Here is a 14599-nt window from a genome sequence, read left to right on the forward strand (position 1 = left end):
CTCCCCTCCCCGTCCAGACCATAACCACAGCTGCTCAGCTCTATGTGTGCTGCTTATAAATCTTCTCCAGATTGCTCAAACATTTTTACAGTGAATCACCTTATTAGTGCTAAACACCATGACCGGCTAACCTGCAACTGTTTTTGGCTTTAAAAGCCAAAACATATCAAATCTGTGGCAATATGTGCAACAAATTTTTGCGCCCTTCTAGCAAGCAGTTGCTAAAGGAAAAATGCGCAAAAAAAAGCATTGTGAGCACACATGCAGTAGGAGATAATTAAGAAACTGACTTTTCTTTCCAATCACCTCCCGTCTACATCGTCATTGACGACTTGAGCAGTACAGGCCCTTCGACAGTACTTAGACAGAACACCAGAAGTTATTTTATGTAGATGTCCTTAAACGTTTCACTTCCATGAATCCAAATAGGTTGTGCGCTTGTGTTCCATTCATTATCATAGACTATCCTAAGTGATAAATGATGACTTCCTTAAGCCATTATTAAGGTTTTTCTCACTGTGAGGACTGTAGTTGTGCTGAGCCACGCCTTGAAGGGTGGCAATCAGTCGAGCTGCACTGGCTTACAGTAAGATAAAGTAGATTACTTGAACCCCTAATGAAGCTCTGCTAACTTGGCGACAAACACATTGCATTTCCTTTCACTTCTTCTCAATAAAAGCATCCCGTGTGTTTGCCAGTGGCTAAAAGCGATCAGTAAGCAGTAAAATAAGGCTGACATCTGAAAATAGTGAAACTAAACTCCAAACCACAGAAATTCAAGTAGAAGCTAAAAAATTACTGACAGCTGAACACAGAGATTTCATAAACAGAGATTTCTCTCTAGTCTCCAGCACAGTTTAGCTGCTGAGTACAGAGGAGGAAACCGGCACAGGCTGTCCGTGGTTGACGATGCTGCCTAGCAGGACCACAGCAGCACGGCTCGGAGCAGCTACCCCCTGCTGTAAGGCTGTAGTGGAAGCACGTCACTATGGCTTGGCGCCACACGGCTAAAGCAGACCAACCTGGGCTAGTGGAAAAACCCTAGTTGTGTTGAATTTTATGTGATTATAACATCTTGGCATCTAAGAGATTATGACATCTTCAAATTTTTTTGATTACCTAAGTTTTTGTTTGAAGAAAAATTAGACAGTCTCTTTAAAAAATGGTGCAGTCTATGTGTCCATTGCTTTCTTTCATGTCTTTCTGGATACTACTACTAGGGGGCTCCGAAGACAGGAATATTCAGATTCTCCACATAATGGCTCACATAATCTGGGAAATGGCTACCTGAAAATGCTTTTCTATCTTCTTATCTCCTTGTCCTGCTTTGTTGGGAATCAATTATATTAATTTTCAGAGTGTTAGGCAGCTACTTAGAGGTACCCATGGCTGCTGATTGTTGGACAAGGTTTGGGGAGTCAGAGTATTTATAAAGCTTTGAAATATGTCTTGGCCTGCTAAATATCATTTGACCTTTCTTAACAAGCCACAGCCCTAACAAGCTCATTAAGGTCTGCAACCTTGGTAAAAGTTATCTGAGAGTTCAAACCTGTTTGGATTCCCAAACACTTGTATGGTGCACCTTTCGTTTTTCACTCGTATAAAGCAAAAATAATACACTAATCTTGCTCAAAATGTTGAAAAGAACGTTTCATCTTTTTTCATCTAACTTTATGCCTTTAGGAGATCAGTTCATCTTCTATTCACTTAACTATTCACAGTAACAGAAGACCAGGAAGAAAGACTGCTTCATCAATAAGTATTGAAGAGAGTCACCTGAGCATCTAAGCAAAACTTAGTCAGTATGCTGTCATAACAAACTTTTCCTCTCAGATTTTTTGCAGGGATTAAATAAAAATGTTCTTCGCCCATAGACCTAACCCACATTCTTGTGCTACGTGACAATGTAGACTGAGGGGAGGGAGCTGAGTCTGGCTTGGGGGAGATACATTGCTTTGCTCAGCAGATGGGTTGGTACAAACTCCTCTAACATACAGCCAAGAAGAACCTAGAGATCAAATAATGAGAGAGGAGGGTTTCCTAAATTGACATTTGCCTCCAGGGAATGGCAGATGCTGCCAGAGTGAAAACTACAACTCATCATTCTCTCTAACCTCTGCTATTTTCTCCCAAAGATAACCACATTAATCATTCTGGTCAGAGGCAAAGAGGTCTGGGCTGCAGAGAATATAAAACTGTATACAGGATGAAATCATGGAACATGATAAAGACTGGAAATGTGGGGATGGAGAGCTTGTCTGGGTGTACTGGATATATAGCACATGACTCGGTAGCAGACGTGCAAAAAAACAAGTTACAGCCAAACACCGTGAGTCAGATGAGCAAGTAAAGGCAGACTGGTTAAACATTCAACCAAACAGGACACTGAGGCACCAACAGATTGCTATGAACGTGCCTGTGCTCAATTATCACGATTTTATGTCAGATAAACACAGAAACAAAATGTTGCATAACACTTTCCCGCTCACAGAACCCCAAATTTTCAGTATATACAGGAGGGCTTATATGAAAATCTGAAAAAACTACACCTGTTTTTTTAGTATGTTTCAAGGTCAGCACATGAGAGCCCCAAGTTGTTCCTTGGTTGGTTCATATGCCAGCTTCCCACCTCCCCCTCCTCGTTCCTCAAAAAATGGCCATTGACTGGAGAAAATAAGAGATTTCTAACATGTGTGCCCTTTCTTGGGGAAGAGGGGCTTTCCTGAGTCTTTGTTTGTGTAGGAGAAGTGGCACAGAAGGAGAAACCATTAGTGGGATGAGTTGTACGGGAGAAGGGAAGGGGCCTCAATCTATTGCAACTCAACTCTGATTCACAGAGGCTACTTCAAAGTTTTACAATTGATTTTCTATTTCAAAAGTTCTTGTATTGCTTCAAACCATCATTTCTCAATTTGGAATACCACAACACTCTGGTCATGTAATCTTTTTCAGTAAACACTAAATACTGAACTTCCCTATGTAGCGAGGAAGCCGCAGGAACAATTAACAAAACAAAACAAACTTTCCTAAAACACTGCAACTGTCACGTAACTAAATTATAAATGGAAAGGAAACAGTGCCTCTGTAGGAATCAAATTTGAATCTTATGACTAAAGTAGTACTAGCACTGTGTAGTTACACGTACTGTATGTTAAGTTGGATTAATCAATTCTCGAACCACTTAAGCGCAAAAGAACAAGCTGGACATACGGTATATGTTCGCCTACAAAGCAGTTGTCTAATATGTTAATTTACATATCCAACAGACAAAGAGCAACATTAGCATTCATTTTTCATGTAAATGTAATGTTTAAATGTACTGTTCACTCTCCTTTTGGCTCTTCTGGGCAACTTATATATATAGTTTATATATAGTATATATATATATATATATATATATATATAGAGAGAGAGAGAGAGAGAGAGACACAAACACACACACACACACACACACACACATACTACACATATACTGTATATATACACCGTTCAACCACAACATTAAAACCTGTAACTGGTTTTAACGTTGTGGCTTATTTGGTGTATTTTTTGTTGAAAGCTGCTGCCTGCTGTGGCTGGAAATGAGGCTGATGAGAGCAGAGGGACTGAAACAAAACAGTAACTTTACGAGCTGTCAAACCAAAACAATGAGCTGAAAGATGCTAATATACTCTGTACAGCTGAGAGGAACTGGAGGGCTAAGAGTAAATACTGTGTGGGTTCGCAACACATGACCACTTTCACATTACTCGTAGTCATTTGATTCATTGTTGAAAATGTAATGATACCAAAGTTTTGATAAGATTAGTGATTAATATTCCAAGTACCTAAAATAGGATAAAACTACAGCTGGGGAACAAGCTACGACTTACATCAAAGCAGGAGAGTCATCACTATTTCTAAAGGTTGATACAGAGTTAAGTAATCCCTGATTAAAGTGTAAAACCAACTTAATGGATCAATAACATATTTCTTAATTGACATACCTACACAAAATTCAATCCCTTACCCTCTGAATCCAAACATACACTTTCATGAAACCACCCTTTATATTAGGTTTTCATTAAAAGCAGAGCAGGACTATTGTTAATGTCGCCATTGTTTGATGAAAGTTTTTGGGGAGTAACTTGCACCATATGCTCTATGTCCAGAGAATTCCTTTTAACTAACTAGATTACTGGTGCCTGTGTTTAGACGATTAAAGCTGCACTCTAAAGACATGTTACCAGTGTATGACGTGCTTTTAAGTGAGCATACCTAATTTCTTGTGAACAGTGGCCACTGTGGCCATAAGTGGCAATTACAGGATAATGGCTTATTGAATTTCCCTATATTTCCCAAGATTCTCTTATTAAAGTTGCTTTGAAGACATCATCATTAGGTGACCAGAATGAGAATGAGTGAAATGCGTAAGCGGCTAGTCATACCAGACCAAGGTTGTGTATTGTGTATGAGTGTATTGAATTGATCAAGGGAGTGTTTTACAGATTATGGATTCAACTTTTCATTTCTAAGAGGAACAATGTGTTATTTTAACTTTTTTAAAATAACATAGACTCACTTTAAAGTGTGGAAGCTCTAAATAATCATAGTATAAGAATGTTTTAAAGGGTATGGTAGGGTCAGATCATCGAAGTAACCATTCCTCTTCTCCATACTGGCTATCACATGATGCCTTCGTAGCACAACTTTAATGTGCTATGGAGGACAAAATTGCTCCAGCAGTCTGTGTTAACCAAATCAAGTGGGTATTTTCCAAAGTTACAGTTGTTTTAGTCCAAAATGAAGCAAGAAAACATTTTTTTTTTTTTTTGTCAAATGGAAAGAATATTTTTGCCCAAGATTTACTGCCAAAAGTAGGTGTTTAGTTGCAAACATATTTAACTCAGCCTATTATTTTGAACAACTATTTATGCATCTTCTCGGGTGGAATACTAACATGTTCAGTTCAGGAACCTGTTTGTTTTACCCCGCAAAAAAAAACCTTTTTCCATTGTTCTCCCACTGTTGTACTGTCTGGAAAAGGTTCCAAAATGGCAACCCTGAAGGACAGGCTCCTTCTAGCTGTACTAGATGAATGGGAGTCTCTGAAAAAAGGGGTATGGCCAAAGACCAAAGGCTTATCAGAAATCATAAGTCTGGACCATTTATTTCCTGTTCGTCACAAGTCAGTTTGGATACAAACCACAGCTCAGTGTCTACTGCTCTTCATAGCTATGAGCTATTGTTTCAGTTACCTTAGCTTGCCTACAGTCACTTATGATTAGTAAGCCCCTTACACAATGGACAAAAAACTCACTAACACCAGCCAACATGTGGCTTTTGTCTGCGGTGGTAAAAGGGTACAATCGGCATTCATTCTTGGGTCAAATGACTCTGACAAACTGTCTCTAGCTCCGATTGGCAGTGGTGAAGACATGACACCTCAGCCACAAATTTGATCTATCTCTGTTCAAACAGCACCGAACCTTGTTCAGTCGGCATTGAGATTGAAGGGACTGAAGTAAAAGATACAAAAAAGTAACCGTTGTAACATAGTCACTTGCCTCCATGCTGCTTTATACTGTTTACTAACCCTGTTTTCCAGCACGTTCGTGATGTTGAACGTGACAGATTAGACAAAAAAAGCAAGCAAAAAAACCCAAAAAGGCAATCTTGTCTACTGGAAATGGGAAAGGAGTCAATTGCTTTTATTTATATATGCACCAATTTTGGTGTAAAAAAGGGTATTAAAAGACGACCTGGCCCAGAGTATTCCATGGGTTTTTCAGTTACTAAGGTACATAAGTCCTTTACAGTCCACAGTAAAGACCACACTTGCCAGCAAAAATAAAGTACACAGTGCTTAGGAACATATGGTTCCAATTGACGTCTTCAACAGCTCTCTCTGCCAGAAGAAATCACCTCACATCCACAGCAAAATAAGCTGGGTTCATATACAGTGTGGTACTTATTTGCAAGCCTTTTTCTGAGAATTTTAGTGAGCCTACATGGATTTTCAGCTATGTCTGTTCTCAAAATTTTCTCAACATGTCAAATTAATATCCAGTCTCTCCCAAGAAGTGATTATTCCACTGGCTGCGACACTAAATGAGGATTATGTGTTTTCGCACAGTGTTTACAGAATGCAGAGAATCTTGTGTAGCAGTGTGCATTTCTTCCTTTAGAGCTGAAGAAATGAGCCTTTGTTAACAAACTGAAAACAGATGTTTCACAAAGTTGTGACAAACCCTGAACTGAAGTGTAACTAATGTACACAAGGATTGAATGGACATTAGCCGCTTTTATATGGCATTAAGGCTGAAGTGACATCAAAACATCAACTAAACCACAATGGCTGCTTAAACTGATGTACCAATATTCAGAAATTAAACAACACAGCTGTTATGGTTTTCTCCTTTGCTCTTCTGTACTGCATGTACTGAATGTCAGTGATTTTCACCATCAGACAGACCCAAACACAAAACCTTTGTGCACACATAGCTGTCACTAAGGTATGGAAACAGTGTACCATTACCACAAAAAAAACATGCAGTGCAACAAAAAGATTAGCTGTTTGCACTGTGCCACTGTGGTTGTACAGTATTTGTTCTTTTATTTATTATTTCTGACTTTAGCAAATACATATAGATCATCTTTTATTTGAATCAAGTAATGTGTTTGGGAAAGAAGCCTCAATCACTTTTTTATACACTTTTTTCATATCCGGTGAGGTGTATATTCAAAAATCTAAGTATAAATTGTGATCTTTTGAGAACACATCTAACCCACATGCACTAACAGGTTTAAATATTCAGCCATGCTAGGAGCTCTGTGAGTTTTATCCTAAATAACAGCTGTACATTGTGTTAGCATCCTAACTTTTTGCAATTAGCAATAAACACAATGTACAGCTGTGGCTGATGGAAATGTTATTAGTTTTGCAGATGTTTAGTCATAAACCAAAGTATTGGCTAAATGAAAAGTCAGGATATCACCAAGGTAGTTGGAATATATCATCTGGGAACCATTATTGCCTCTACAAGGGTTTGTGCCAATGTGTTTCACAACATTTGACATCTGCACCAAATTTCATTGCAATCCATTTAAAAGTTAACGAGATATTGTGCTGAAAAAACAAAATAGTCAACTACGGATGAGGCTGATGGGAATTGTTGGGAATTGGGAATGTTTTCTAGGTGTCTGGTCATAAAGCAAAGTATTGGAAAAATTAAAAGTTTTACCTGGAGGTGGAAAAGTCAGGGGATTACAAATCTTCCTGAACAGGATATGAATGTCTTTGCCAAAACTTCTAGTTACTGAGATGTTTCAGTCTGGACCAAAGTCAGACATGAATGACATTACCAGTCCTAGCACCACACTAGCAGCTAAAATCCCAATTCAAGGTCCACTAACTACCTTGGAAATATTAGTTGGACAAAACATTCCCAACTTAGGTTCTGGTATCTTAGTTTTAAATATGACTTAAAATGTATATCTGAAAATGTAACTGAGCCTGACTTCAGATCAGATAACTTGTGCATTTTTCTCTCAATAGTTTTATTACACAAATTACACATTGTGACATAGAAGAGAAAAGTTGAACAGATGTGGTGAAAAATTCCAAACAAATTAAGAGGTTGCATTCCTCTTCAGTAACACAGCAGCTTAAATGTGACAAATCTGTTGGACACACCATAGAATAATCGAAAGGATTACTTATCTGAACACAGTTAAGACCCTGAAATTCATAATTCTTAAAAAAAAAAAAAAAAAAATCACAATCTGCAAAAGCCCTGTGTGAGATCCTCCATTCACACTAATGTCAGATGGATCACTCTCAGAATCTTTTAAAATCTCATGAGGATAAACATCCGCCTGTGTTGTACACTGGGAATGTGATGCGTCTGGGTGAAAAAACTTTTAGCTACAGAAACATCTATCAGCTATGCGAAAAATAATTAAATAGTTAAAACCATTTTAAGATTGTGATATAAAGGGCAGCATAAATGAATCCAAACTTGTACAAACTTGCTGAACAGCTGACAGTAATTTACGACGCCCTCCCACAACATGGTTGGAGTTTTAAAGGAAGGAAAGTGAAAGATTTGACCTTAAGGCCTCGGAGGGTAAAAATAACTAAAGAGAGGAAAATGAGAGTTGTAACTTCTACTTGGAGCAACTCCATGGCTGCTTGCAATACTATCACTTGTAAGAGAGAGCAGTGGAGAAAGTGAGGAGGGAGGGAAACAAGAGAAAAGCCGTGGGAATACAAGAAAACAAATAAAGAGGAGAGCATTTGGTTCAGTTAAACCCCACAGTCAGATTTCACCCCTACCTGTTCTAACATAACTCCCACAAAGGATTTGTCGGAACAGGAGAGCAGACTAACAGAGGTAAACTGAGCGAGGCAGCATGGGATGTGGCCTGTAGGCATCTGTTATCACCAAGATCTTCCACTACCCACATTTTTCCCAATTAGCTGTGATCACATGTTACGCTGGCTTTTGGTGAACAAATCTCTTTACTTTAAGACAAAAGAAGGGTTTTACTGAAAGTTTTGTCGTCGAAGTACAGGGGTAGGGTCTCTACTTATTTACATACATTTATGTTAACCTTGCAACTAGAAATAAATTCAGAAAACTGAGAATTAAATAACACATTAAATAATTTCTCTAATCACAAATCTTGAAATACATAACATAAACATGCAGGACTGAAATATACTTTTTCTTTTTTTAAATTTTTTTTTTTTAATAATACATCAATCCTTGCCCTGGGAGTACTGTCCTTTGCTGTCTTAGATTTGATTGCTGTTCAGTAGTAGTTAGACAATGTCACCTAGCTGAAACTGAACCAAAACATTAACGTCTGGGTTAAAGCTTCCTGCTGTTGTGGAAACAAGGATGAAGAGAGCAGCTAGACTGAATCAAAACAGTAAAGTTTTGAGCAGGAAAACAACCCGTAAAAAGATGCTAAAACACTCCATAGAGGAAGATTACACATGGTTCTCTAAACCGTTGCTCATATAAAGATATTAAACTGTGCAGCTTTACTACTTTCATTCTAAAATCATGCAGAGGAGTCAAAGGTTCGAAGAGCCTGTACGTAGCCTGAGAGGAGAAACGCAGGGCAGACAAACCTTAACAGCCAGGGATACCTTATCTATAGGACTGCAAAGATTATTTTCATTATCGATGAATCTGCTGATTATCTTCTAAATGAATCAATGAATCGTTTCAACAATAAAATTTCACAAAATGATGAAAAATGCTAATCACAATTTGGTGAAATCAAGTTGCTTGTTTTGTCCAACCAACACTTCAGAGCCAAAAGATATTCCGTTTACTAGGACTGAAGGAAAAAAAAAGCACATCCTCACAATGGAGAGGCTGGAACTAATTTTTGTTTGAAAAATTACTTGAAAAATTATTTGATCATCAAAATAGTTGACGATTTTCTGTCAGACTAATCAGTTAATTGACTCACCAACGCTATGGCAGCAAGCCAATAAGAGAACACCGTTTAGAGAAAGCAGGATTTCACAAAGGGACTGGGACACGTTCCACAGTGGAAATTAGGTTAGTTATACATTTAAATATACAGATGTCTTTATAAAGCAGTCCAGACCATTTTGTGGGGAAATATACAAAAAGTTAAATATTATCCCCCATTTTCTCTCCCTTTTCAAAAGCTTTTGATGACTTATAATTGATTGTGTTTGCACCAAAAATGGCAACAGCGATTACAATACTCAGCTGTAATTACATCTCTCCAGACTTTCTACACTGCTGACAGACATTTCTATAATGCTCCTTTGTGTAGGCAGTTTCCACACAATGCCATTCCCCCATAAAGTCAAATGGCTACGACTATTCCTCTTTCAAAAGCTGCTCCTCAGATGCTGATGGACTGCTGTTTCTGTCCCTTTCTCTCTGCCTACTCGAATAAATCAGGTTGAAAAATCTGACTGCATCACTGTTCACATAATTTGGATAAATGAGGCAGCCTATTGGACCACTGTGGAAGTGGGTACTGCCAAACATCACATTTCATAAACCCCGGAATTTCTTAATGTTGAGATTGGTTTGAAATGGAATGTGATGCATGCACGTGTGATCGCAGGTCAGAACTCAGAAATTCTCTGCTGCCACCTCTGCATAAACTGAAATGCTCAGGTGAGGCAGCAGACTTCCTCGAAGCATGGCAAATATAAATAAACACTCGAGAGATGCCACACTAAATATTCTAGAGAAGCAAGAACTTTGGTGTCAACCTGCATTGTTTACTGACATGTTGACTGAGACGCAGTGCTAAATATGCAGTTACTGGAATCCGTGCAAACCCGTGAACTGTCCTGACCACATAAGAGCAAATTCATGGAAAAAGATGTTTATTTTTCTTCCGATTTTCAAGTGGGTAAAAAACAACAACTGGAAATGCTCAAAATGCAACACCTCTTCTTTTATTTCGACAAAGTGAGAAGACAAAGCATGCACAGGGAGGATCCTGAGCGCACATGTAAAAGGTCAGCGACACATGCATGCAAGGGTTCGCGTTACATCTCCCTCTTAGCTCACTCTCAGGGTTTTTCCCTTTGTGGGTGACTGGTTGTCCATTGTACTGAGGTTACCATCACCTGAGAAAGCAGTGGTGCCGCTACAAGCAGTTCTCCTTTGCACTCCGAAAGCCTACTGATTATCCTATACCACAAAACCCCCAGCGACATGTCGTCATGGCTGCTATTACGCACCAGATTACCACTTCCAGATGATAAGGCCAGGCTGGGCTGTGTGGCTGTGTTTTACATGCACAGAGCCCACGTGACTTCTTTTAGTGAATGGAAAAGCTGAGTCTGATTTTTTTTTTTTTTTTTTAGCTGCTATCCCAGCTTGACTCCAGCCGTCTAGACCTCTCCAGACGTGCTCTCTGGAGAATCATAATCTTTACCTGTTGTCTCTGTAAAACTCTGAGCAGGAAGTCAGCTAAACGTATCCACTCCCACAACGCGGCTTTAAAGGGAAACTCCACCAATCTTACACATCAAAGTCTATTTACATGTGTTGGCAAGTACTACTGCATATGTGAAAGTTTCTGGAGGTACAGACTACTTTGAAAATGAAAAAAAAAAAAAAAATCAACCTGGGGGTGTGGAGAAAAGAAGTGAGTTAACCAGACATTTGCAGCCCGCTCCTCATCTGCGCTTAATGCTAAGGACTACATTAGCCTCTAATAGCATAACACACCCGAATCTCTGACTGAACTGTCAGTGCAACAATTAAGTTGCACTGTGGGTAATGTAGGCCCCCTGTTTTTGCTGAAAACAGCTGCCTGCTGCAGCTGAAAATGACACTAAAAGATGGGTGAGAGTGAACCAGAATAGTAAAGTTGTGGGCTGGACAGCTCAACGCTGAGCTGAAATTCACTGTAAAGCTCTGTAAACCCGAAGGGAACTGCAGGTTCAGGTGACGATTCTCTGTAGGTTCATCATGAAGAGCAACATCATTTCCATTCACCTGGCTTTATGCATAGTTTCAATTTGCGAATAAAAAAAACCTGAGTGACAGTAGCAAAACTCAAAAAACACTCAAGTGTATTGGAAACAGACTTAGTCAATCAATCATGGCGAACGTGAAGCGTGTGACTTAAACGTCCATGCAAGCTTCTACACTGAAGAGATGAGAAGTAGCAGCAGACAAATGAACACAAAAAACAATGTTTCAGTGTCATATTTCATCATGTTTTCTACATTGTTCTTTCTCAATGTTTGAGGTTTGACTGTTGCTCTTTTAATTGTGTCACCTTGTTGCGGCGTCTGCAGTGGTTTAATGGCACCTGTCTGGATAATTGGGGCCACCAGCTGTACAAACCAATGCCTAATATTCTCATGTTTTGTGTGTTTTCACATTGTCATTTGATATATTGTTATTATAAAAAAATATCAATTATAGTCACTTTAACAAACTTTACAGATAGAGGCAGTACATCTGACAAGCTCAGGGAGTCAATGAATAGTTTTTTAATTCAAGCTAGCCATAACAAAGCCTAAATCATATCAGCTGCTTTTGGAAACGACAAGAAAAGCTCTGCTGAGCTGACTAATAATGTTTTGAAGGCATTATGAAAAATCCTACATTTGTTTTTAAACTCTCCAAAGAAGCAGAGGAGCGGGTCGGACAGAGAGACGGAGGCAGCGAGTTAGCTCTGGTGTGCAGATTGCTCATAACGTTGGAATGTGGATTCATGAGGCCCGCACAGTGAGCAGAAAGATAACATTCTGCTTTTGGTGGCTCTTAAAGGACCACCAACTCCAGACAGCCCTGACAGTTACGAGTGAAACACCTAATAATTACCAGTTTAACTTCACTTTCGCTGACACCCTCTCACTGCAGGCTATTTAGAAAGGAGTATTATTAAAACACAGAGTCGGGATGGGTTACTGACGTTGTGTGTGCAGAGCTGTTTCCAGCCAAATACCAGGAGAGATTTTATTTTTAAAGGGATATTTTCAGCGCTACCGAGCCTGTGAAAACGATTGTATGATGTTCTTTGTGACTCTGGGGAAGCTTTGGCAAGTCTGAAAAGAAAGGATCTAGTGATGCCATCAGGGTAAGCTCAGCTTAAGCTTGCAGTTGACAAATTGTTCTAGAAAGTCTGTGTTAAAACTGGGGGTGTGGAGTTTGAAAGACGTCGGTATTCATCATGCAGGGATGGTCTAATGACAAGACACTATTAAGTTGCATCATGGGAAATGTAGGATCCAGCAGTTTTATCTCAGTCTCTGCTACTTCAATTCTGCCCATTATTTTTTAAATCTCTCTTTCACAGCTACCCGTCTTAATGGAAGTGCCACACTAATCTTCTAGAGAACCCCTCTAAACACCAACTATTAACTCATTATCTAAATTTACGCATTGCATAAGCGTACCATTGCATAAGTCGAGCATTGAATAATGAATAATCATTAAAGAATCAATAAAAAATAAAATAATGTGCTTTTCCATAGCAAACCATTAATACATATGATATTAAAGCCCCTTTCAGACATGCACCTCTGTAGGTACATGTGATGCCAGTTTAAAAAGTCAGTTTCTCCCTCATGGAGCAACTGAGTCAAAAGAGGTAAAACAAAAATCCCCCCACAACCACAGCAACAATCATATCAGCATTCCATCCCTGAGTGGATGAAATTGTGACTATCCAGCAAATACTTTACATATAGCATCTGAGCAGATAGAAACGAAATGAAAGTCCCAACTTAATGTCTTGTCATTCTCTGCTCGTGCACTGTCGGACATTATAAAACGGAGTAGAATTCTCTCATAAATTATGAAATTAATGAAAAAATCTACATGACATTCATTGTGAGAACAGCAAGCGATAGTTCCTTGCCCTCATGTTACTAATAAAGGGCAGTTCAACAAGTTAAATTTACTGTAAGACTTTTGATGCAATTTAATACCTGTTCCATGGTCACACCGAGTATGAAAGTATGATGGAAAACCAGTATAGACGATATGACCTAGAATTATTTATTATATATCACATTTTTAGTCTTCCGAGCGTATATAAAAATAATTCCTAATAATATCAAATTAATGCAACTTGGATAAGTGGCATTAAATGGATGGATGGATGGATTGATTAATTAAAAATGATCGATTCATTTCAGTTCATTTAAGTTTTTGCTATAATTGAGACTTGATGTCAACATGAGAGAATGAGCTTCCTAGCTACTGTGACCAGCAGTAGTGACAGTGTTGGCTACAGGTCTGAAGTGTCTTCCAACAGCCTGCAATCAGATACAAATTTTTTTTATAACCAACACTACTGCATTTGCTTTACTCTGCATTTGACTTTTAATACCTTTTTAAGGTTTTTTTTTTTTTTTTTTTGAGGAAACTGAATTCAAAGCTTTTTAAGACTTTTCAAGATCTACAGATACCCTGAAATTAATTAAGGCTTCAATGGCAGAAAAAGTTTTAGAACTGATCAATGATACAACCTGGACAGAAACATCTTCTTGATGAACGGCAGTGATAATTCCAATATACCGTCGTTGCAGTGCATACCAGGTGCCAAATATTGCATGAGCATTGTGGCTTTTTGATTGCGGCCGTAAGTAATATTTATGTAAAGTAACGGACATCTACGTCTGAATGACAAAAACCCATTACGTTAACAGATGGAGGAGGCAATAATGTTTTGAATTCTACGGTGTTTGAAGAGCGCTTTTGAGACTTAAGCTGTGTTTGTACAGAATAAAGAAGCAAAACGGATCATAAAACCCAGCTGTCACCATGCAAGCTGACAAGGTGTCAGCAAAGAAATGTCCTTTGGGCAGATAGTAAAAAAGAAAACAAAGGTGTACAAAGCTTTTGGGTAAGAGTGTGCAAGATTTCAGTAACTGCAAGTTTACCTGTACATGGTTTGGCAGGGTGTTGACAAATTTAAATCCTGGTATCCTCTTGTCGCTGCACACTACTCCTACATCTTCACTGTGTTTGCAGTCAGAAACACCAATCCCATTGGACGGACAGAGCGCCAAGGTCTTTTCTTTGCCAGTGCAGTGGAGATTGTCGAACCAGATGGGTCCTGATGAGACAAAAGAGAGATTCAT

The 14599-nt window shown here is 38.8% G+C and overlaps 1 protein-coding gene across 1 annotated transcript in view; it reads right to left on the reverse strand.

The window, feature by feature from the left end:
- Positions 1–14599, reverse strand: part of loxl2b (lysyl oxidase-like 2b) — a 43458-nt gene that overhangs the window by 24487 nt on the left and 4372 nt on the right. The window contains exon 3 of the mRNA XM_040155828.1: positions 14399–14574. Within this exon, the coding sequence (XP_040011762.1) occupies positions 14399–14574 (176 nt within the window). The remainder of the gene's footprint in view (positions 1–14398; positions 14575–14599) is intronic.

The sequence above is a fragment of the Xiphias gladius genome, chromosome 19 (genome assembly GCF_016859285.1).
Source record: "Xiphias gladius isolate SHS-SW01 ecotype Sanya breed wild chromosome 19, ASM1685928v1, whole genome shotgun sequence".
Classification (NCBI taxonomy): domain Eukaryota; kingdom Metazoa; phylum Chordata; class Actinopteri; order Istiophoriformes; family Xiphiidae; genus Xiphias; species Xiphias gladius.